This window comes from Tinamus guttatus, unplaced genomic scaffold, assembly GCF_059628265.1.
Source record: "Tinamus guttatus ecotype Peru unplaced genomic scaffold, ASM5962826v1 Tinamus_guttatus_pri_ptg000023l, whole genome shotgun sequence".
Taxonomy (NCBI): Eukaryota; Metazoa; Chordata; class Aves; order Tinamiformes; family Tinamidae; genus Tinamus; species Tinamus guttatus.
In genome coordinates this window covers 3,365,592-3,390,546 of record NW_028288557.1, presented here as the reverse complement: position 1 = coordinate 3,390,546, position 24,955 = coordinate 3,365,592, and the positions used below count along the sequence as shown (strand labels likewise).

The following is a 24,955-nucleotide window of genomic DNA, read 5'->3' as shown; positions in this document are numbered from 1 at the left end:
GCTGCACAGCACGGGGAGGGATCACAGAAAGGCAGACGTTAGGCCACTAGCTCATGGGTTTTGAAGCCACCACCAAGCCTATGTGGCCTACGAGAGAGCGAGGCATCAGTGCTGTCTGCTGGAATGAAAAGGGACCTTTAAACCAGACTTTCAGGTCTGAGGTTTAATTTGCGTTTGGCTGCCACATCGACGACAAAGAATTACGCTTCCATGCCAGCAGTATTTATGTCTTATTAAGCTTTAATGAAGGGTGAAATCTTGGCCTCGCTGACGTCGTAGGGAATTTTGCCAATGGCTTCAGCAGAGGCCGAATTTTGCCCAAAGTGCATTGAAGAATCACCTGGTCAGTTGAAAAAACAGCCTGGTGGGGCGATGCTTTGCGGTAGGGACTTAGGACCTGCTGACAAAATGGAACAAGATGGAAAGAGGCTGATAAACAAGAAAATCATATCTTTCTACCCCAGAACCCCGGTGTGTGCATGTACAATGAAGTCATTCTGCTTGGGACCGTGGGCTGAGTGCTTCAGCTTGCCTATCTGGAGCAGGACGGTTTCCAGAGAGCCTCCCCTCTTGCTCCTGCTGCCTTCATTTCGGCGTGTGCACCATGTGTCTAGGTTTAATCCCACAGTTCCTTAGCCCGAGGCAAAGAGGATTCTTTCCCAGTCAATTAGGCTAATTGCAAAAGGACTTGCCTGTCCCTAGGGAAACTGTGGGAAGAGGATGACACAGGATTTTCTTCTTTCTTTTTTCAAGACTACAGTATAGGCATGATCACCCCTCAGTTCCTGGGATTTGGCACCAGGGCATCAGCAAACATCCTGTTGCTCTCTCCCTCTCTCCCTCTCATGCATTTGGTCTTAGAACAAATGTTAGGAGGGTGCTGCACATCAGCAGCATTTGTGAGGAAGAAACATTTTGGGAGGAAGAAAATAGTGCTGAAGAGCAAGCCTTGATATTCCGGTGTATTCAGTGCAACACATGCAGAGTTGGGACATACAATGGGCCCTATTTAGGCATCTATGAGGACACGAGATTGAAAAACATCTCAAGGTCATGGTCTAGGCAGACCATCCCAAAGAAAGCCAAGGGATAAGTTGATCGCACTGCGATTCCATAAATGTGGGGAACAAACATTTCATAGAGAATTTTTCACTTTGGTAGACACAAATGTTAAGCAGATCTCTTGGCTTGCTTCATCTGGACTCATGATAAGCATGATAATTAGAATATTGACAGAAATAAATCATTCAAAGGAAGACTTCTTGCTCTTCCCCAAAGCTGAAAATGAAAAATCGGAACAAAACTGACTACCAAACCAAGTGTTGTTTGGCTCAGTCATCACTGAAGATGTTTATGCCAAGATCAGATATTTCTTCCTAGATCTGTCCCAATTAGAGCAGTCCTCTGGCCTCCAGGAGACAGTTTTATCTGGTCATCGTGGTCCTTTTGGGCTTTATAATCTGCAATCTAATTGTCAGTCACTGAACTGCAGTGTGATGAAGTCTTCTTTGTTCCACCCTTGCAAGTATCATGCGGTGCAGGATGTGGTCAATAAAAACACATAGCATGTATTTTTTAAGGCTGTCTGGGATGACATGGGGAGGAAAGAGTAGTTGTGGGCAGTTTAAATGACCGTACTATATATTTGATTCATGGCGCTCAATCTGATAACACAGTGAGAGGCACATAACAAGGATCAAACAATTAAGATTTACTGAGAAAACGTAGCAGTTCTGCTTGCTCAGAAGTAAAGATGGCTTATCCCCTCATCCAGACGCTAGATTTTTCTTTTTCTGTTACTCAGTTTCTTCCCAAAGGCTGGGAGCTAAATATTTATCTACTGTGTCGGGTTTGGTGATACCTTCTTTAAGAACGCACGTAATTGAATGCAGGTCTCACTCGCCCACTGACTAATTCCGATGAGTAAAATGGGGACAGAAGTGAATGACAGCAATGTCTAAGCATGTCTCCATGTTCAGCATTTAACTGAATACGGCTTGCTTCCGATCACCCTTCACTCACCGTGCATTTGCCAGAGTGCAAGTAGCCAAAGGGCTCTTCTATCTGCTGGTTGTAATTTCAATAACCTTCCCACTTGGTAGAAGTGGCCTTAGCTTCCAAAAGATTTGGTAGATTTCTAGAAAACACAACAATAACAAATCTACCTGATGGAAGAATGCATTTTGTTCTGCAACTTTTGATCAGGCAACACAGTCTTTCCCATAACATTAATGGACAAGAGACTCTTTCATCTTGCAGATTTCTTTGAAAAGGCTGCCTGCAGTAAGAAAGAAATTTAACAGATGATAGAAAAGTGAGTTCGGTGAAAACTGTAGATAGGGTGAAATGATCAACTTGATTTGTAAAAATGGATTTTAAAAAATGAGTATTTGCCATGTTTTTTCGCAGGGAAAAAAAAAAGTAAAAGAATATCTTAATAGCCTACTTAACAGTCTCAATAAAAGCAGTATGGAAATTTTTAATTCCAAATCTTTGACACCTCATTTCTATAAAAGTTCTCATTTTTCATTCTCCAGGCCTAAACGAAGGCGCTCCATCCCACTGTAAAAGCTGCTGTCGCCTACGTTTTCTCCGATAAGCAGATCTCTGTTTATTAAATATCAAGGAGCCAATTTTCATTCCACGAGAGCTGTCTGTGTAATTGCTTGAAGATTTTCTGGAAGGCAGCACTGCAGCGCTCTGGACAGACAGTCATTCTTTTAATCCGTTGCTGTCTGAACTTTATGAGCTTACGAGTGGGAGCTCCTTTAAAATGAACATGAAAGAGCGATACGCGCATAAAGAGCATATTCACAGCCAGACAAACAATAAATAGCTCAGTGAGGTCAGATTGCAATACTGCAGCAAAGACTTGTCTAGCCTGTGTGCACGTTATTTAAAAGTTCAAAAAGTCACATATATTTTTAACAAACCCCAAAACACACACAATGTCTTTTATTACTGTCGAGTTTTTTAGAGCAACGGCTTAGCACACTGGAATAATAATCCAAGGGGAAGCTTATGATATCTCACGTCTTTTTCTGCAGGAAGGATTTAAGTTCCATACAGCTCGGAAGCCCAGGCAACAATTCCCACTCTTTCATTATTCCTTCCGGGATTCCCGTAAATTATAAATGTCCTCCGCCATGACTACGAGAAACTAGAAACTTGCATTTTGCATTTTTCCATGGCTCTTCCACTAGTGTCAAAGCTCATGAGTCCTCCTCACATTAAATCACAAATTCCACCATTCTGAAGAATTACTAACCCCTCCAAAGCAAGAAGTGCAAATGTCGTTGTTTAACCACCTCAAAAACCCTGTCGAAAACAAATCCAGCCCGTTAAGTTAGGAAAGGAAGTCAAAACGTCAGCATCACCCTACCACATTTCCTCCAGAATATCGCATGGGGAGAGCGTGCGGACGGGAAAATGAAGCTGTGGACCCACAGGGTGTCTGCACCGCAGAAGCTCAAGCCTCAGCTCAGTCCCAGGTAACCTCTCCGTGTGTACAAGCGTAGACGTGGTGCTGCTGCCCCCAATTCCCTGGAACCCTGGCTTGGAAGGGAATTTTGGCTGCCAGGCTCTGGCATTTGGGAAAGGCCCTGGAGAGGAACCCCGCAGCAAGGCCAAGTGATGCTAAAATCCTGAACATCTTCGAAGGGGAAACATGGTGGGACACTGGGGGAGAGCTCATTTTCTGTCTTAAGCTTAACGGGATCCTTTCCCTTATATTTGTGCATCGAAAGGACTATGAAAGCACAGGACTGAAGGGTGTCATTTAACATGGGCCTGAAGCAAGGCAAAATGGAAGCAAAGGGGAAGCCAATTTGTCTCCAGTGCATGCCTTCATACCACCTCTGGGAACATGCTCCCAAGAGCTCTATGACTTGGGCACCTATTCAGCTTAACCAGTTCATCCTTCAATTCATCTTTCCTGGTTGATCAGAAGTCCTGAGATGGACAAGGTCTTCTAACCCTCAGCACACGGGAACATGGGGAACATCCTCCTAGTTGAGCAAAGCACAGCTGAACGAGGATATGGAGACAGCTCACAAACCACCAACGCAAAGAAAGAGAACAGCTCAGCAAAATTATTCAGAGACAAATCTGGCATTACTTCTCCACAAGACCTAGGATTACCTGGAGCAGCAGAGGAACCTCTAAAAAAACTCTGTTGCATCCTTCATTTTCACCTTCATGATTGAAATGACGTGGATCTTCATTCCCAAGCGGCAGTCCCCACTTACCTAAATCTACAAATGTCCTTACAAATCTAAATGTTGATTCTCTTGTTGCTTTTTCTTTAACTTTTAGCTCCAAGGCGATTCCCCTTGGAGCAGTACAGAACCAGCTCTAAAGCTCCCTTAGATATTGCGGCTTGTCCCTGTCAACGCCGGCCTTTCACCTCAGGGGCTCAAGGATCTCTCGCTGTCCTCCACAGCAGCCGTCTCGGCCTGACGGGCCTGCAAAAGCCTGTCACAACAAGTACAGCCTTCAGGAACCCCCAGGGCATTGAAATGCCCATCCGGGCAAGCTGCCAGCCTCACTGTCACCCTGAGGCAACAGCTCCGCCGCTTGCTTCCAATACCGGTGATGGACGCGTTTTTCTGTTTAACTGGTTTTAATGATCCTGCCCACCAAACACTTGCCCGTGCCCCCTTATTTTCAAGCTATATAGAATACCCACCTAGATCCTTTCTGTAATTCGACAAGATCTTTTTTTTTCTCCTGTTCCTGTGAGATACAGAAGTACTCAAGCACATTTAAAGAGCTGCAAATGACAGCGAAAACCTGGTTTTAAGTTTTTTATAAAAACTTGCACAGGACTGAAATTGGAGAAAAGAGTCAGTCTGCACCCTGATTTTTAAATTACCCTTTCACGTGGTGGATCTCTGGGGAAAAATTGCCAATATTTCGTACATTCGTTTCAATGTGCGTCACACTGATGAATACTTGGGAAAATCCTTTCATTTTAATGAGGGTGAATTTAAGATGGAGATTTCAAACTGACTCGACTGCAAAAAGCACAAAACCTGACCGCAACTTGGCATGTAACTCAGGCTACCTGAAACACCATGGGTTTCCCCAAACAGTCCTTTGCATGCTATCATCAACTGAAAATTAAGTTTGAGGCCTGCGTTTGCAGATACCATCGCTGCACCTCAGCTTTGGCACCAGCAAACCAAGGGTGCCAGCTGGCAATATTTCCTCTGGAAGATCAGGTACAACACAGAGATGTTTTAAGTTAGTGTAGAGTCGTGTACACGATGGAGGGAACAATAAGGCAATCCAAATTTCTCATTACTTGCCGAAACAGGCCCAGATTTCAAGGCAGCACAAATAAATCTGATGCTGATCTATGTACGGCAGTTTGCTCCTTCTGAAACGAAATCTGCATCCTGATGCGGTATTGTTTATCCAGCAATACTGGATTCATTCCAAAATTTCAGGCCGTCTGCTCCAAATTACCTAAGTTGAAGCTTGTTGTAATTGTGCTGGGTTTTACCCTGCAGCTGTGTCTCACTGACTTGTTTAAAAGAATGAAAACACAGCTCCAACTACAACGAAAGTCACTGGCGGGTCTCACCTTCAAAACAGTGAGCTCCACTCCCCATATCCGTCGTGCCAGTGCTATCCTGCTGAAGTTACTCGGTGCTACTCACTGTTACAAGGATGGATCTTCCTGCAGGACTTCATTTAAAACGGCCTGCAGGTGATAAGCAATAGTCAGCTAGTAGCTGTCTATTCTGCTTAACACAAAACCTCAAACACTGTCACCAAAACAGGTCATCTTGTTTAAAGGCAAAAGAGAACCAAAGCCATAGTTGAAAAGAAAATAGGTATTATCAGATCCCACGCTCATTAAGCAAAAGTCACGTTTAGCATGCTCCATTTCTGGCAAAAGAACCTAATTCATCAAAAAGTATTCAGGTTTTCCTCTTGCCATCTCCCCTCACCTGAGAAAAACAACACTGTACACATTAAAAACAAAACAAAACTAAACTAAAGCACCCTAGTGCAAATCCTAGTGCAAGGGGCTTAATTACTTTCTCCATGTCTTTCCACAGTCATCCAAGGCACCAAGAGAGAGACAGTTTACAGAAGGTGTATGCTCAGCTGGAGCAGCCCAGTTTTTCAAGAGTCATTCCTAATGCTCCGTTAATGTGGTTTTTCATGAGCCTAAACAGCTTTTCATCTCCGTTAGGGAGCTGCAAAACTCTTACCGAGGCTCGAGGAACATCTGAAGAGGTTGGGAGACACCAAGGGTGTCTGCATCCACGCTCACAAATACAGACTGCTAGAGCATTGCTCTGTTCCAGCGCTGTAAATGAACTGCCACATCAGCCATCTCCTCTTGACCCTAAACCCCTGCCTATCACTGCCTGGACACAAGCACTTGTACATAATGATCTATAAATCAAGAATAACTCAGAAAAAAAATAACCTGAAATGTGTCTTTTGCTCTAGTGTTGAAAAATATGCAATCTTCTATTAGGGTTGCACCTACGAAGAGCATGCAATGTGTTCCTCGTCATTCTGCAAATATTTAGCGGAAGTTGAAAGTCATCAAGGGAACGACTTCAAGTCTTGCAAAAGAAACTGTAAGCCTAATAAAACTGATGACTCACGATTCATAGCCTCTGTAAGTGAAACTGCTGCCATCAAAGTCGTTGCCAATGGTGAGCTGGCATGATAATTATGTCCATTTATTGTTAGCCAGCCAACTGGTTCCCAAAAATAGAATCAGCGGCGCAAGTTCTCATTAGAAGTGTCTATATTACCAGGGTTCCTATACGTGGAAGTTATTGATGAGAACTCAACAGAAGGTTTCCGTTCCACTGCAAACATTTCTGGTAAAATAAGCAATTCTGTCATATTCAGAGCATTAAAACTTCAGTCTAAAAACCAGCCTTCTATACTAAGACTTATTAGCTGCAACAGCTTTGTTCTCTGTCCAGAGCAGAAGATTTACAGTTGATTCTTTGGTGCCCATGAGAAGACATGTCGAGCTGCCATGCAACGAAAACATATCTCACAAACACTCATGACCATCATACCTTTATAAAGAGAAATAAATGCTATAAACTGTGCTCCTCATTTTTGAAGAATGAGACAGTGTAAACCTCAACAGGTCATGACCAAGTTATTGGTGTGCATCCATAAAATGCATCACAAGAGGATGAGCAAGATATATCACCAAGGTGTAACTTTGCCTTCTAGATGAGATATCTCCATCAGAATAGGAGGCAAGAACATCTGTTAAATCACCCAGGACTCAACCTGCAGACACCTGTATGCAAAGACCCACTTCATACGCAGACAGCAGACACCATAAAGGAAAAGGAAAACTTGAGATTTCCTAAAAGTACATGTTGCAGCAGCCACTGCAAACTCTAGCAATGTTCTTCACACATTAACCAGCCCTCAGTGAGTGTAAATAAATCTGATTTATTTCCCCTCTAAAGATCAGTGTTTTCTGTCATGTGAAATAATACCTTTGGAAACTTTATATTAAGTGATGTTCCTCAGTCGAGCCACAGAAAGCAGCACCTGCATCGTGTTTTTGCATATCAAAAATAAGGGGGTTGAATGCAATCACTCCCACCTAAAAGCAACCCTCACTGATTTTCCCCAGCAGAAGAAAAAAAAAAAACAAAGCAAGAACAGTATTTTTAGACCATGCAAAAAATACAAAGAACCGCTATAAACCACAAGGAAGTGTGGTTTGTGTGTAATACTATTAATCTGTCTTAACTGAACGATGCATTTTTTATTTTAATTTCAGTCTTCCGTCTCCCCTTTCTGTTTGCTGCTGAGGGTAGATAAGTGTTAGGGACACCGAGGCCTTTCACTCAACAGTGGATATTGTAATAGCAGGAGTCATAGCACAGACTGTGAAGGTAAAGTTAAAACACTGGTGCTGGAGACTGCATAAGAACTAGAAAGTAAAGTATGCAGCTATTTATCTCACTGTCCAAAGTCCTTGAGTATCTATCAGCATCTGTTTGTGTGCTTTGCACAAAGGCATGAAGAAAATCCCTGGTTCTCGAGGTAACTTCAGTCCGGTCCTCTCTTACCCAAAAGGATCTATTGTAATCCAAGGAAAAGCAACGAGAACTGCTCATACGCTAGGGAACCAGACAAAGACATAGTCCTTAAAACCCAGAGCTTGAAAGCCTCATGACCCAGCACCACCCTGAAGAAGAGAGAGAGCCTTCAAATACTTCAGGACACCCCCAGGTTGGAGGCACTGCTCATCTAAAGCATGAAGCAGCAGGACTGTGGTGTCTGTCCAACACGTGGCTACGTCCGAGAGGCCACACACCTGCAGCACTGGCCAACAGATGCGATAAATCCTTCACATCTAGTAGAAGCTTTTGGAAAAGGCACTGGATGTCAGTTAAGCATGGAAAAGGGACTAGGCAGCAAAAAATAACAAATAGCAGAACATCCAGAATCAACATGTTGGTTGAAACGAATTGAAATGGCAGTGGATGCCCTCCGACATGCGATGCCAAGAGCAGAAGAGGGAAGGGACATCCTTAACAAAAACTGCAGAGAGGAACACGAGGAGGTACTTGCAGACTCAGAGGAACAACGGGATAACTGTTTTAGCAACAACATCAGCTGCATCTGACTGCTCTTAATGCCCAAGTCTCTCAGCAGGGCACCTGGCAGCAGCCCAACGGGCCCCTTTGCCACCTACCTACCTGATTTTTGCATCAGAGGCTGACTTTGAACACAGGCAGATGCACTGCGATCAGTAAGTAAATATGAAGTTTACACTTCACCAATTATTTAAAAAAAAAAAAAAGGAAAAAAAAAAACCACCAAACATCATCAACTGACACTGCAGGAATTTTCATATAGAATCATACAGAAATTACTTTCTTATTCTGGTAAATATTCAGCACTAGAAAGGGTAAGTTTTCTTTTTAAGGAATTTTTCCAAAGCAGCTCCCAGCCATGTCATCTGTTTGTCCTGGTTTTGGCAGGTCTACTGAATTCGTTTTATATTTATTCTAAAGTGTCTTTTTAGGGAAGATTTTGAACTATTCCAGGGACGAGCGCTAAATCTCCTGAGGTATTTTAAATAAGGGTGTCACGGTGCCTTTGATCAGGGGGTGCTGACGGGTAAAAGTCGTGTCCTCTGCCTGCTGAACCCATCAAAGTGCAGAAGAAGCAGCCGCACTTCCAGACTCGTTAAACTTGAGTACAAATCTGCAAATTGTCCTGGAAGCCTCAATCCCATCTGCATATAAGGATGCAGCCTCCAGACTCTGCTTTAGCCACTTTTATTTCCCTAGGAAAATTTGTATTTTTTTCCTTCCCCATCTTCAACTCCATTTACTTATCCCCGTCCCGTTCTCGGCAGCTCTGCAAAACTCATTTCCTTCTTCAGAAAACACCGGTCTTCAAGTTTTGCCTTTCAAGTTGTCTTAGCAAAACAGGAGGCAATTGTGTCCTTCAACACTAGATGCATTTGAAGGATGCAAAGGAGGCAAAATCTAGCTGTGATAAAAGAAGCAACGGGAATTCAATCCCGAGCAGAAAGAGCTGAACAAACTTGGGATCCAACGTCTTCTTTCTTTGCCTGTGGCGCATGTTACTGTTTTTGCAGTAAATTTAGGTTTTCTTGATAACTGCCTTTCAGCATCTTCTTATATGTTCTTTAAAGCAGTACTAAGAAGGCACATAGCACTATATTTTTGTGCACTATATATGTGTGCACTATTTGTGCAACTATCTAGCATTAACTTCCAACTCCCTCTGTTTTTTCCAGATGCTCAATACGTTCTGCTGGTTTTAATAACCACAGTTTCTCATGATCACTACTCATTTCTTCTCCTTACTCCTGAGTTCAGAGATTCCACACTTATTTCCTCTTTCTTTTTTCTTTTTTTTTTCTTTTTTTTTTTTTTTTTTGTGGATAGTTCCTGAATTTTGAATTTCGCTAATAATGGTAATGGGGGGAGGAAAAAAGCCCTCAAAGAAGTATAGATTTCTCTTAGAGCTAAACACACAATATTTTAAAGCTGCAAGCAGTCACAAAATTTTAACATGAGCCTTTATAAACCTGCTCTTTCTAAACCAAGATTGGACTCTACAGCTTTTAAAAAGCAGAGCAGTTGCAGGTCCTCCTATCTCGCCGTCGTTTGGTCCAAGACCAAGATGACCCTCGCAGTGTCCTTTCTTTTCCCTTTCTTTCGCTTCCCTCCCTTTTCACAACACCAAAATTAAACACTTTTCTAAATCTACTGCAATTTTCATTGGCTTTGCTGCTTGACATTATCGCAATTTATTTTTATAATTATTCCAAATAATTCAAGTGGTATTTGCCCACAAAGGCTCCAGGCATACCATAACATACATGTTACACAGCCAGATCATGGATCAAACCCTGCTATTACAACAACAGTCTACTGGCTGCAAGCCAGCATCCCTCCAATAAGGTTTAACAAGTAGTCAGATGTAGTCCTAGGCAATCAAAAAGGGAATTACGCACCTCAAAAATAGCAATTTATTATTACTCATCACCTTGGGAGATAATATGCTTTGGACTCGTGAAAGCTAGCACTGTTTTCCACTTCCCTTTTTCAAAAAGCACTGTTTTATGTGAAGCAGGGCAAACCTGCAAACTGCTGACAGAACCGACGCAACCGCAAGGGAGAACTAGGATAACACAGCGTGGAGAGAACGCGGGCAGGGGCACGCATGTGAAGCCCTATTGCAACTCCAGCTTCAAACAAAAAAGGGATTTTGACTTCAAAGTCAAAACTGGAACCGGGAACAACGTGTACGAGCTTTGCCATGGCCCTGCAGCGTGACTCAGCGGAACAAAGGCTTTTGTCTCCGTTTGGAAACGGAGTTCGCAGCGCACAGGAAATGGCAAAAGCTGCTGTCTGGAACGCGACCGTCGTCGCATGGGTTTTCCGAGGGACGCAGAAAGGCCCTGGCTCTGTACGGACTCCAAATCACGGCCGTGTCCCACGCAAGCGGATGAGCCCAGGAATGAGATTCTAGTTTTCTTGTACGCAGGGAGCTACAGGCATGGGAAAAATGGAAAATGATGCGAGGAAAAAAAAAAAAAAGAAAGAGAAAAAGGAAGCCAGGAGTTGGTCACAGCTGAGAGCATTTGAATTTTCCCTTGTATTTAATGAATGTATAACTCCCTGCATTTACAAATTAAAATATAAAGAACACTCCAAGAATTACATAGGCACATTACTATGTCTATGCAACCCTTCCTGATCTACTGCTGTGTAACCATCGCCATAAAAATTGCCAGCAAGTTTAGCACCAACATCAATATCTGAAATGTTTGTACTTCCCTTTTTAGATCATATCTACCGCAGATGTGTTAAAGAAAGCTGAAAGCAGAACACTAACATCAAATATCTTTTTTTAAATAACCGATAAAAAAAAGAAAAAGGAGAACGTTTCAGCAGTTGCAATAAATGGTATTAATCACTTGGATACGATTAGGCCAGGAGACTGTAGTTTATTAATGTTTTTAAGCTAAATATCACATAGTGGAGGAAGCAAACAAGCTACTATGTTCCATTTAAGGGCAGGCAGTGTTTATCATTCCCCCATCTTAGTCTCCAAATATTCCACAGTCTGTTATTTTTCTGATGGAAATACGGCAATTTTCTATATACAGAAATCTCTCATGAATTACCTGCTGTTGGATAAAGAAGCAAACTTCCAGCTAAGAATTGTATGTGGTTTTTTTTACCATCTCAAGAGTAGTTTTCATTAGTGCAGTGACATAAATGCTTATCCTTAGTTTGATCAACTAAAATGAACCAATTCCATGTTTTTTTAACCTTAAAAATGTGAGTGCACATACTGAAGTTTTTGCTTGCTGGCAGAGGAAAGAAGTGGGAGCCTATTACATAAGTGAGCCCTGTCTACGAATGCCACAGTTGTGAAATATGTTTTAAATAAAACCATATGCTGTTGGATGAAACTCTTCTCCTCTTCTCTTTTGCCGGATGTTGAAGGACGTGTTGGGGCAGACTCCAATGTAGGAGTCTGCATACACGAGTGCATTAAGTTTTTGCTGAGAAACTGATAAATAACAGAACGATTTCTCTGTTGATGCAGGCTGAGGGCACAGGACTCCTCATGTTAACAAGAAATGTATGGTCTGATCTTCTCTCTCATTTTCTCACTAAAATCTTGTTGAACTGGCGTTAGCTGGTTCCCTATGGGAGACCTACCTGATGATCTAGTGTTTGGGATTTTCACGGCAGCTACATCGTGATGATGTGGGGGACTGATCAATCCAATGTGCTAATAAAAATAAGAGAATTAATAACAAATTTAAATCGGATAAAGAGCTCTGTAGTTTTACCTCTGAGTTAAAACATAACAGATACAAGTGTGGCCCTCCCTAGAAAAGTTCTGAAACAGAACAGTTTTGCTAATAGATTGTAATATTTTGCTAAATACGCCTCCAGCATGCAACAATATGACTTGCTTGTACTGAAACCATGTTCTTCTTTTCTCTTCCTTATTTTCTTTAAAGATACGTGCCTTGGTGACAAAGGAAGATTAAAGCAAAGCATGGTGAGGAAAGATACCTCATTTTTCTCCTGTATCATGACTTTTTTTTTAGTGATCTAAAGCCTACCAAAGGGGAAGTGCTGTAATTCCTCCCAGGGTTATAAAACTCTATATGATTTCCATTTCTGAGTTATGCAATATCTCTCCTGTGAACAGTTTTCTTTCCTTGATGGGTGTCAGATTGTGCACAGACACAAAGCTGACTGTGTCATCAAGGTATTTTTCTCCTACTTTTCTGTGTTTCACCTACTATTGACACTGTCTTTTGAGAAAGCAAAATATTCTAAACCATGCAGTTCTGCAACAACAGAGAAAAGAAATAGTACTAGGAAATATGGGCCTGATAAAGCCACAGCATTATTCAAGAGGAAACGTTCCTGGAGATTTAATACAAATATACTTAATAAGATGTTAAGCTTTCCTCGGAGCAAAAAATGGTGTTGGCAGACAAGTCACATTCACACTAAGGAGAAATCAGGTCCACGTTAGGGCAACAGTGGTTGTCAGAGTACACAGAATTCCAGAATGGTTGAGGTCGGAAGGGACCTCTGCAGATCATCCAGTCCAACCCCCTGCTCCAGCAGGGACACCCAGAGCACAGGGCGGCATCCAGGCGGGTTGGAAGATCTCCAGAGAAGGAGCCTCCACAGCCTCTCTGGGCAGCCTGTGCCAGGGCTCTGGCACCCTCACAGGAAAGAAGTTCTTCCTCACATGGACATGGAACGGCCTGGGTTTCAGCTTGTATCTGTTACTCCTTGTCCTGTCACTGGCCACCACGGAGAAGAGCCTGGCCCCATGCTCCCTACAATCCCACCCCCCTCAGGTACTTCTACATGTTGATCAGATCTCCTCTCAATCTTTTCTTCTCCAGACTAAACAGACCCAGCTCTCTCAGCCCTTCCTCATGCGATAGATGCTCCAGTCCCTTCACCATCTTCGTGGCCCTACGCTGGACCCTCTCTAGAAGCTCCATGTCCCTCTTGTCCTGGGGAGCCCAGAGCTGCCCTCGATGCTCCAGGTGCCTCCCCAGAGCTGAGCAGGGGGGCAGGATCCCCTCCCTCACCCAGATGGCACCGCTCCTCCTGCTGCAGCCAGGAGCCCATTGGGCTTCCTGGCCACGAGGGCATGTTACTGCCTCATGGGCAACTTGTTGTCAACCAGGACTCTCAAATCCCTCTCCTCAGAGCTGCTTTCCCGCAGGTCAACCCCTAATCTGTACCAGTGCCTGGGGTTATTCCTACCCAGGTGCAGGACCCTGCACTTGTCCTTGTTGAACCTCAGAAGGTTCCTCTCTGCCCAACTCTCCATCCTGTCCAGGTCTCTCTGAAGGGCAGTGCAGCCCTTGGGAATGTCGGCCACTCCTCCCAGTTTGGTGCCATCTGCAAACTTGCTGAGGGTGCCCTCTGTGCCCTCGTCCAAGTCCCTGATGAACAAGTTGAACAGCACCAGGCCCAGTCCTGACCCTTCTGGGACACCATTACTTTTCTACTAATTATATATATAATATATATATATATAATATATAGATAGATAGATAGATAATATATATATAGATAGATATATAATATATATATAGATAGATATTAAAGAAAACTTATTTTTGCTTAAAATTCAGATATATCTCAAATGTGATCACTAACAGAGAACAGATTTCAAAAGCTGGTATCTGGGGATGGAGGGCAGGATGCCTTCCAGGGGGCATTTGGACAGCCCCAGAGGTGTATAATTTATTACTTCACCTTTTTTCCATCCTACACATATTAGCTTCACCAGGGGGCTGTACAAGCCCGATGCAGACTCACGCTGACATAAAAGGTATCAACACTCGATGCATCGAGAAGTACTTGGGAAGCACCATGAGCTATAAAATACTAACAACACAGCAGATGAAAAAACGTCAAATCATTCATTTTTCCCCCATGCCACCAACCCATTAGTCTCTTAACGTTGAGATGCTCTTCAAGGATTTATTTTAAGATTCCAAGTCATACGATAAGCAGACGATAACCTCCTGTACAGACAAAGGGATATTACATTAAAAAAAATACTGTAAGCTACATGATTCGTTTTTTAAGTTTGAACAAGCACTTACTGCACAAATTATGTTGGCTCAAATGTAAATATGGGAAGGTACACTGAGGACCTGAGAGTTTCAGCTGAGTCAGCATTTCACTTTTACGATGATTCTTTGTAGTTACTAAAAATCAATCGCTCAAAACTCAAATTGGCTGCAACTTCCCTTGCTTGGGTGTTTCCTTGTTCCTGTTGGGCCTCTAGCACCATTCAAATCCGATCCTTCCCAACCAATCACCCCAAGAGCAAGCATTTAATTTATCCATTAACTAATCTATTTAATCTCTATTAATCATGATCTGCAAGGTCCAAATGACTACAGTCACCCACCTGGCTGCTGCTAATATGCTGCTAACCGGTGTTTCAAGTCCTCCTTCCATCAAGTTTTAAATAGGCAAAGATTTCTCATCTGCAGTGAGGTAATTCCTAGCATTAAAGATTAAAATTAGGGGAGATATGTCAATTAAATCAAGTGCAAAACTCCCCAAACCTTCGGAGATGTTTGAAATTTGCTGAATGCAACAGCTACAGCTAGTGCCAGCCATTGCGAATGAAATGCATTTAAACCAACCAACGAACCAGCAAATGCAAGACTTGACCTCCAGGCAAACCACTGCGTAAAATCAGCTCATCTGCACAAACCTCAGTCCCTGCTCCCTGTCATCTGACTTGGGAAGAAGTCAGGTGGCTGCTGATGGTCATCTGCTCGCTTTGGCTGAGGGCAGAAGAGACCGTCCTAGGATTGGAAGCCCTGGACCCGAGTTCCTTCCGAGGGGCCACGAGCTTTGCCCATTTCTTCAGGACAGCTCATGATGTTGCAAAGCCCTGGAAATAGCAAGAAACCTGAAGCGCGCAACGTCAAGAAGTCATTTTAAACAGATCTGATGGCAGATTTCTAAATATAGAGGGGGGGGGGGGGCGTTCCTACCTCCTCTTTCAAGTTTGCTCAGCTCTGGACTCAAGCGAGTCAGATCAGTTTGCTGATCCAAACAAACACAGGGCTTTGCTGTTGTGTTTCTTTTCCCCTATTGCGAGTTTTCAGTGAGTTGACCCAGCCCCTGCATTTAAAATTAGCAATGCACAACACAATACTTCTGCAAAATGCAAAATATCTCCACTGTTTATAATCTGTTGGCACAGGAAAAAGCGGACATCCGTGAGGGCAAAGTTATTCCTGAAGTTTCATTTAAAAAGCATACCACACCTTTCTGGAAATTGCGATGCCAAATGTGGAAAGCCAAGTGTGGTCTCAAAGCAAATTTTACAGTTGACTCAACGGAGCCAGAATATCACTAAGTTTAGAATGAATATTACTGATTGCTGCACTAGCTAAAAAGAAAAGTCCTAAAGCAAGAGATTAAACATCAGGACTATTTGCAAACCTGCGCCACAGTCTTTAAAAGTTTTCAATTCCATAAAAGTAATAGTTCAAATTATAGATTTTATATTAAAACCAAGAGGATTAAGTCCTCAGTGTACGCTCACCTGCATGTATTTCAGTGCAAACACATTTCCACTGCATTTTATCTCCCCTTTCCTGCGAAAACATAAAGAAAACTTCAAGCTAAGGAGAGATTTTAATCAAAGGGAGAAGTGAGATGCAGATTATCCCTGTTTCCCCAAAGCAACCATTAATAAATGTTACCTTCAGGGTCAAAAAAAAAAAAAAAAAAGAGCAAGTTTAATATAGATACCTTAACTAGGCTTACCAAGCATTAAGTTCTCAGGTCCAGAAACACAGAAAACACCAGCCCATTAAAGGCATGTCCCAAGAGAGAGAAATGAAGACGTTTCAGAACTGCTCAGTTTGTTCATGGTTTTTGGCAGGGAACTTTTTTTTTTTTCCCCTCTCTTATTTTAGGCTAATGGCAAAGAGCAGCCTTAGAAAAGACTTCTCTGGCTAAACATATAAGTACCAAACACAGCCTGCTGTTAGGAAAAACTGAAAACTATTGGTGTTTATTGTTCAGATAATCCAGTTTTAGAGCACTGATTTGTTCTGTTCCAAGTATGACCCATATTCCAACCCTGTCACTTTTATTATTTAGAAAAAACCCTAATGCACGTACACATGCACATCATCGAAGTTTAGAGGATCTGATGTTTTTGGGGTTCCAGCCTCCGCTCTGAAACGCGCTGCTGCAACGGCCTGGGGAGCCCAAATGAGCATTAAAAGGAAGTTTCAAACTGCTCATGTGCTTATTTGAACGCGCCAGGCAGCTCTCTGCTCTGCAGCACACGCTGCAGGGACGGAGAGGAGCGGATCCAGGCTCCGGTGGCTGCAAAGAGCCCGATCAGCCCTTGCTGCGTGTGTCAAGCCGGGATGGCAGGACTGCTGTGCACATCAGGAGCCATTTGGGCCTACACCACGGTAGTCCAACCGGTGCCATTCGCTGCCGGCCCGAGCTGCAGGTGCCCTGAAACTCCCCTGGGGCTGCGCAGGAAACCTAAGCAAACGTGAACCTGAGGTTCACGAGCACTTCTTCCCTCCTGGGGCTCCTCTCTGAGCCAGCGAACGGGGCCAGGGCGAGTGTCCGTGGCCACATGGTGACTGAACGTCACCCGACTGCTGCTGCTGAAAAACCTCCCCCGCTTCTCTCGCTGCGCTCCGGTATTTTTAACCCGTGTGGCCTCCCTTCGAGCACCATCTCTTGGCTTCTTCCGTTTTCTTCTGACAGCTGCCAAATATATATTAGCGGGAGGACTGAATTAAAACAACCCGTACACTTTCACCAAGATGGATCCTACCGCTTTCACAACCCCCAGCCCCTAGGAAGATGCCTCTGTTTCAAATAAGTGACCTGTTTTTTTAAAAAACACCACCCTGGTATCAACAGCTACGCTCACTCATAACTAGTAACTACTTGTGTTACCAGAAAGCACAAATATTTGTACTCTGACCTCAGCTGCTAGGGCCTGATAAGTCATTAACAGTTTGGTGTACGTGTTTACAATAGACATTTTAGGTATGTTAGGTAATGAGAGCAAATTCAAAGTCCGGATGAGACCTACTAAGTTTGTTTGGAAAAGGACCTAGAAAACTCAGAATGTATCATCATTCTACCAAAAAATAAATACATATGCAGAGAGTGTTCAGCAAGAACCTGGGACTCATGAAAACTCCAAGTTTCACTTTTTTATTCACATTTTAATGTCTCCTTAAGGAAATATATTCATCTTCTACTTGCATCCTCTCATCATCAGCAGCTTGTATTATTTATAAAGCATGTGGGACATTTACACAGATGGAAAAAAAAAATAGGTCAAACCTGAAACAAAAGCCAAGGCATTCATTTTCATTAGCAGATTATGATGCAAAACTGTGAATTTTAATTCCAAGTAATGAAAACATTGCTGCAAATTGTCTACCTTTCATTGCTATGTTACTAAATGTCTTGATAAAAACAAACCTGATAAATATGTTTGCCAAGCTACTTTGAAAATGCACCAAAAAAAAAGGATTACTTAGCGATCATAAGCAAACCCCTGTATACTTCTAGCAGACAACATGGCAGCCCATCATGTCCAAAACATTCACTAGATTAAGAATATTTGGAAAATGCAGTCCTTTAGTTTGCAAAGATTCTGCATTTAAAAGTCTATCCCTTTTTAGACAACAAACATTACAAAACTCACACTCATTTATTCGTGTTCCTTTTGCCTTCTGCATAACCACAGTAATCACTGCCAGGCAATACACAGCCAAACACAAACTAGTGCACTAAATTTACACGCAGCCCTTCATGTATAGATGTCTTAAAGATTATTTGATTGCTGCCACCTATTGTTGCTCTAAACACATTGCAAGCAGCTGAGCATTTTCCCCTTCTACCTCCACGCAATGCTAGTACAGAACCTCAAAGAATGCAAATGCTTGAAGAGGTACTAACTGGTCATACACCATATTTTAAGATAAAGAAGGATAGAATGCGAGGAAAAAATGAAGATATTGCAAAAAGACTTTTTTGGATAAATTTTGTTTGGTAATTCAACTGTAAACACAGTACACATCAATTTATTAATGGAAACCAAGCAAAACAAAGTTAGGAAAAGGGAACTGCATCAGATACCAGAATCAAAGAGGCATAGGAATGAGTATTTCACAGACCACCAATTCGACAAAAAATCCGGTTTAACCGATTTCAGACCTTACAGCTTCCCTCAGCATTCCTATTTCATGTCTGCTACTGCTGAATAATCAATTGGTAAATACATCTGGGCATAAGGGTTACAGAAGAAACGAATATAACAGTCTCTGGAAAGATCAGCCATGGGTAACTCACTGCCTTCCCTGTGCCCTTTCAGCTAAAAGTTATAAACTCTGGCCCATTCCAAAGAACACAAATCACCTGAGCAAACACAAGCTAATGGAACAGTTTTATATATTAAATGCAGACATACATATATATATACATATAGTGTGTGTATATGCATATGCACACATATATCTATCCATGAATCCGAGTTTTGCAATCCTTCAAGAGTTGAGATGGAAACTTTGCAACTGAACAGAAAATCTGGGATGCAGGGTAGGATACAGCTCCCTCACCGTTTCATCACGTTAATTCCCCGAGCATCATGCAAAGAATTTGGGGAGGTGAAAGGAGACTTCCCTCAAGTAGTCAGTGACTCCCCTTTTGCTAGTCCGCACTCTTAAAGCCAAAACACAAACCCAAGAACTAAGTCTGAAGGTAAAATTTTGGACTGTTTCAAATTTATAAACCCAAATTCACCGACTTTCTGCAACTTTAAACCTTTAAATATCTGTAAGTAAAGATATAGGCAAATATTTACAAGTCTAAGAACAGATTTGCCACTGGATGAAAAGGCACCTAAATTATGGTAACGTGTTGGCCAAGCCCTAGCACATAGCACCACACAGTCACACACACCAGTGACAAGAAACTCACACCATGCAACGTGTGGGATGCTCTTGCTGAAGCACTGCAAATTTAAGAGCCTAATTTTCAGGATGCATCTCTGAAAACATCAGCATAGGTGTCCAATCCGGCCACGTATTTATAAATATAATTTATACATATAAATATGGTGTTTATAAATAAATATGCAGCAACTTACAGCAATCATTAAAGGAACCACTGCTTAAAAATCAACCATTTGGACAGTTAAAAATTCCCAAGCATATCAGAAATACAGATGTGACAGAATAACCTCCAGTCGCAGCCAACAAAAGGGTCAGTTCTTTGAAGGGTTCATCGCTTCTGATCTGTCACTCCAACTCTCAACTCCAACCCAGGCCATTTCACACATTTAAATCAAGGCCCAGTTCTGACACTTGCTAATGGATCAAAGCCTCCTCTGCTCCACACAGCTGCACTTACGCAGCACCGCTTATTGTGCAGTCTTTATGTCCACATTAGCACTAACAATCCTCCATCAAAATCCATTTAAAGCTTAATTTGGCTTTGAACCCACAGATTCAATTATAGCTAAGTGGCTAAAATGGGATCTGGCACAGGTCCTTTCTGTTCAGGCTCCAGCGCAGAGCAAAACTGAAGCATCTATTTGAGAGCACATGAGAAGGAGGCACAGCCTCAGCAGATGTGTGGGGTAGAAACACCAGCCACCAGGTGGCCACACTTTTAAAAAGGCTTAACCACACCATGAAGTTGCACCTTAAATCTCAAGAGAAGAGGATTTAAGAAACGCCCGTTCTCTGTCATCAAAACTCAGTTCTTCGATATACAGCCAATACAAGGCTGAGAAATAGAGATAAAATTGAGGTAGTCAGATCCCTTATAAGCCTAAAAGAATCTAAAATCTACCCCTTTCTTTAGGCTTCGAAAAATCTTCTTTTCATTCTCCCTTTCATCTCTTAACTAAAGAAACAGCAACAGGGAAGAAAAGAGCTCCAAAGTTAGGGAACTAAGAAAGAGTGGAAGAGAAAATTCCTTTCCAGGTCCCCTCAGATAGAAGTCAGTCCTGCACTTAAGAAAAATATCCAACAGTTAAATGGTGGCATTATATACCCACAAAGTCATATGATATGCAAGTCATCTCCCACTACCTCATCTACTGAAAGTTCATGGGAATTAAATGCATATTAAATTGAATTTATTTCAAAATTGTCATGTTTTAATATACTCGTGTAAACCAGAACTTCTTTTGAGGAAGCCAAGCAATATGCACGTATTCCCTTGAATCAGTCTATCTGCTCTGACACGTTTCACTTACTGCTTTTCAGAATTTATTCAATCCCTGAACACATCATTCCAGACACTACAGCTCTCGGAATGTAACATGGTGTTATCAGGATCCCACAGAGCAAGTATGTAAGTATACTGAAGTTAAATATTTTTGCCTTGCTGTATTATTGTCTGAATAAGTTTTCAGATTTGGTGATGAACACCAAGAAGGTAAAGCTATTTATCCCATTTAAACTGAGCAAGAGGTGGGAAAAAAAAAAAAAAAAAAAAACCAACTTTGATTAGGACAGTCCTGATACACACACTCATCTACTCAATAATAGTCAGTGGGAAGACCATTACTTACACATTATACTTACTTAAAGAAAGGCTAGATGAGCATACCAAACAATAAATAGCTGAGAAACCCCCTTCTTATGGGGTAAATATCTCTTCAGAGAATCAAGTTTAAAATAAGAGACTTTTCCTTATCATGATCAGACATTCATTTTCCTTTTGCTATCGTCAGATGTTGTCTGTGAGCTCAATGCCCTGCTGGACACCCATCTCTCTCTTTTTCTCCCCGTACTGTGACCCTGTGTCCCATGCTCTGCGTGTCCCTGCTGGAGCAGGGGGTTGGACTGGATGATCTCTAGAGGTCCCTGCCAACCTCAACCGTTCTGGGATTCTGTGACACTTTCTTCTCTTAAACAGCTTCTATTTACTAGGAAACACCTTCACATAGGGCCTGGGGGCTCACTCTACCCCTGCCTCTCCTACTGCTCTAACACACAGACAGTATACAAAGCAGACTCACATTTAGACACATTTCACACCCAAGATGCAGTAAGGAACAAGTGAGGTATTAGTCAGTTCTTCTTCTTTAGAGCACTAACAGAGCTGCTTTAACCCAGAGGCCAGACCAGAACTGGCTCAAATAGGTGAAACTCTCGCAGCAACTGCAACGCCTAAGATGCTGCCCCTAAGCCAGCAAACTTGTCCAGACCTGAACGCGCACCTCTCTTCTCTTGCAACTGCTTTTTCCAAAGATTCCACAACACCATCCACACATTTAGCCAGACAAATCACCAAAGGATAACTGAGATCTAATTGTATTTGGGGAATACAACCCACAGGGGGCAACCAGAAACAGCAAACAAGCTACTGCTCACCGCACAGCTGGAGGGTCTGAGCCGCTTTCATCTTAAAAAAACAAAGTCGAGTGATACTTTGCCATACCAGATGTTAAATTGTCATTTTAGGTGAAATACCTGCAGTTTTGAGGGATGAACTTACAGTTTACAATGTCACCTTGCAGCTGAAGAATTTGTGGAACGGGCATTGTGAGAATAACTATATCAAACAGTTCCGGTGACCCCGTGTTCCTGGAGACTTCCCATTTCCCATCTCGAAGACGGATTTGAGTTACGTGATGTTCAAAGAAGACATCCGCACCTGCTTCAAAAAAAGGGAAAGTTAAACACACGTGATAGTAAATTTGACAGAAAAAAAAAGGGCTTTCCCCTCAGTAATTGGAAGACAGCGATGTTTAACAAGTTATGCAGCTCAAATTTCTTCTTAATCATCTATGCAGAGTATAGTCCCATTCCTCCTGAATTACGACTGTCCTAGTTGTGTCAGATCTGACTTCCACACACTAATGCAACAACATAAACATAAGTTTGATCCTTGATCTTAGGCCATGGGCTTGTGCCTGCACTTTTATATGTCAGCAGTGCAGCTGAAGCCAGTGAAGAGCCTGCAGGACTCAGAAATCTGCACAGCTTACAGACGTGTTCACCCATTTAGGCAACCTCAAGGTATGCATAAATGACGAACTCAAATATCCTAATTGGAAATTTTAAATATGAAAAGCAGCTCCAGAACACCATCAAAACACAACTGACAACTCTCACTCCAGGCAACGGCATCTCAAAATTACCTGACTTTTTCAAGTAATACTTGACAACCGAGGAGCTGCCCTGGGGTGCCACGTAATTGCGAGTGCCTTCTTTCACCACCATGCCTTCGATGGGGGCCGTCAGGGGTTCCAGGACGCCATGAGACAGAAGCTCCTCATAAAAGCTACAACAGAGCAAAAAAACACAGATGAGTAAAATCCGTTGTGTGAAGATGCACAGTGGTGGCCATTTCTGATAGCTGAAGCCCAAACAGGGGTAACTCCTAAGTTTACAGCTTTTACCTGCGTTTACAGCTATCTTACCAGGGGCAGCTTTTTGTAAGCAACCAACCTGTCTATGTCTTCTGGAATACAGACGTGTTAGAAAGCAGCTTGTCTGAAAGGTTTCCCTTCAGCTGGGAATTTGGAAGGGTTAACGGTGGAAGAAGTATGAAGAAAAGGTATTTAAAGCTTTGAAGATTTGTACAAACGGACTCTCCTTCGCCGCGGGAGCACAGGACAGTTGCTGGATGTGGGTGTCCGAAACACACCTTTCACACAACACGGGGTTATCACAGGCACCCTGCGTCGCCTACAACTTACACCCTCGTTCCACCACTGCCCCCTCCGAGTCTACCGCAAACAACAGCGCGACACGAGCAAGTTCAAACAGGTCTCCGAGCAGCATAAACGTGATTTTCCTCCACTTCTGCGGCCAAGTGACACCTCTGCTGCGGGTGGAGATGTTACAGCCCCACAAAGCAAGGGACTAAATTAAAAAGAGTTCTCATTTGGCTCTGTATTCCCCTACCGGGGAGGGTGGATTGGCAAAGTGGATGCTTTTCCAACAGACCTGAAATGAATCCAAGGGGGGACTGGAGACACCGCCAGTTAAGGCGAAGGCTGTTTCACAGCTGGACCTGGCCAAAAATCGATCCGAACGCCAGCTGCGTGCAGCGTGAGGGGACAAAACACACCCCAGGGTGTCAGGCAGTGGCCGAGTGCTCCGCGATGGGGGCTGCTCCCAAGGGCGGCTGGGGACAGCGGGGAAGGGGGGATGGTGGGGAAGGGAAAGGAAGGGATGCAGGGTTGGGGAAGGAGGAGATGCAGGGGAAGGAGGGGACGCAGGGGAGGGGAAGGCGGCGCTCACCTGCGGCGCGGCGCGGCCGCTCGCCCCGTCTCCAGCGTGAAGTACTGCGCGCCCAGGTCGGCGGTGGCGCCCGCGCGGCGGCTCGTGCTCAGGCGTCCCCCTGCGCGACAGCCCCGCCGTGAGGCGCCCGCCCTCCCTCCCGGTGCGGCCCTCCCCGCGCCCCCCGCGCCGCGCCGCCCTCACCCGCGCCGCGGGCCTTGTCCCACACGGCGAGGCGGCCCCGCGGCGCCCGCAGCTCCGCGGCGCAGGCGCTGCCCGTCAGCCCGGCGCCCGCCACCAGCACCCGCGCCATGGCCGCCGCGGCCCGCCCGCGGGGCGGGCACCCGCCTCGGGCCGCCCTCCGCGGGGCGGGCGCGCGCACGGGCCGCGCGGAGGAGCGCGGGGACGGAGGCGACTGCCCGCAGCGGGTTGCTCGGGGTGGCGGGGAGCGCTGCGGCTCCCCGCTGCTTCCCCTGCTCGAGGGTCTCCCGCAGGGAAGAGGAGCTTGTGTGGCCCCGGGCGAGCGGGTGCAGAGCGAGCCCCGCCGGAGACCGGGTTTTCCCGCAGCTGCCAGGGGAATCGGGCTGATACGTTTATACAAACGGCTCTGCCGCTCGCGCCGGGGGAAGCCCTCCGCGAGGTGGGGCCCGCCGGTCGCCGGCTCCTCCGGTCCCCATACACCGAGCAGGAGACGTGGCGAGAGGCTGGTTTCCTCGCAAGGTCTCTGCGGGAGGTAGCAGGTGCGGTGATGGATCATAGGGATTCAGGATTATTCAGGTAGGGAGGGACCTCAGGAGGTCTCTAGTCCAACCTCCTGGTCTTCCTTCCCGGGGACAGAACTCAGTACTTCTACTTGCACAATTGCACAGGGTTCCCGTCTGCTCGTTCCTCCAGCCTGACCGGGTCCCTGTGGATGACAGCCCTCCCCTCAAGTGTATCTACTGGTAACCCTCCTCCCCACCACCAATTTGGTATCTTCTGCAAACCTGCCAAGAGTGCACTCCATCACCTCCTCTAGGTCATTGATAAAGATGTTAAATAGGACGTGTCCCAGGAGAGTCTCATGTAGTATTCCACTTCCTGGAATACTGCTGACTTCCTGGCTTCCAGGCAGAGTATGATCCATTAACCAGC

At 44.1% G+C, this 24,955-nt stretch overlaps 1 protein-coding gene across 1 annotated transcript; it reads right to left on the bottom strand.

Annotated features, from left to right (window-relative positions):
• Positions 1-2,228: 2,228 nt before the first annotated feature.
• On the bottom strand, positions 2,229-24,129 carry RNLS (renalase, FAD dependent amine oxidase). The gene is made up of 4 exons (XM_088524833.1): positions 24,026-24,129; positions 22,735-22,877; positions 22,089-22,247; positions 2,229-2,278 (listed from the first exon to the last, which is right to left on the bottom strand). Exons 2-4 carry the CDS (start codon positions 22,814-22,816, stop codon positions 2,229-2,231), a joined length of 291 nt encoding a protein of 96 aa, XP_088380959.1. The 5' UTR covers positions 22,817-22,877; positions 24,026-24,129.
• Positions 24,130-24,955: the final 826 nt, after the last annotated feature.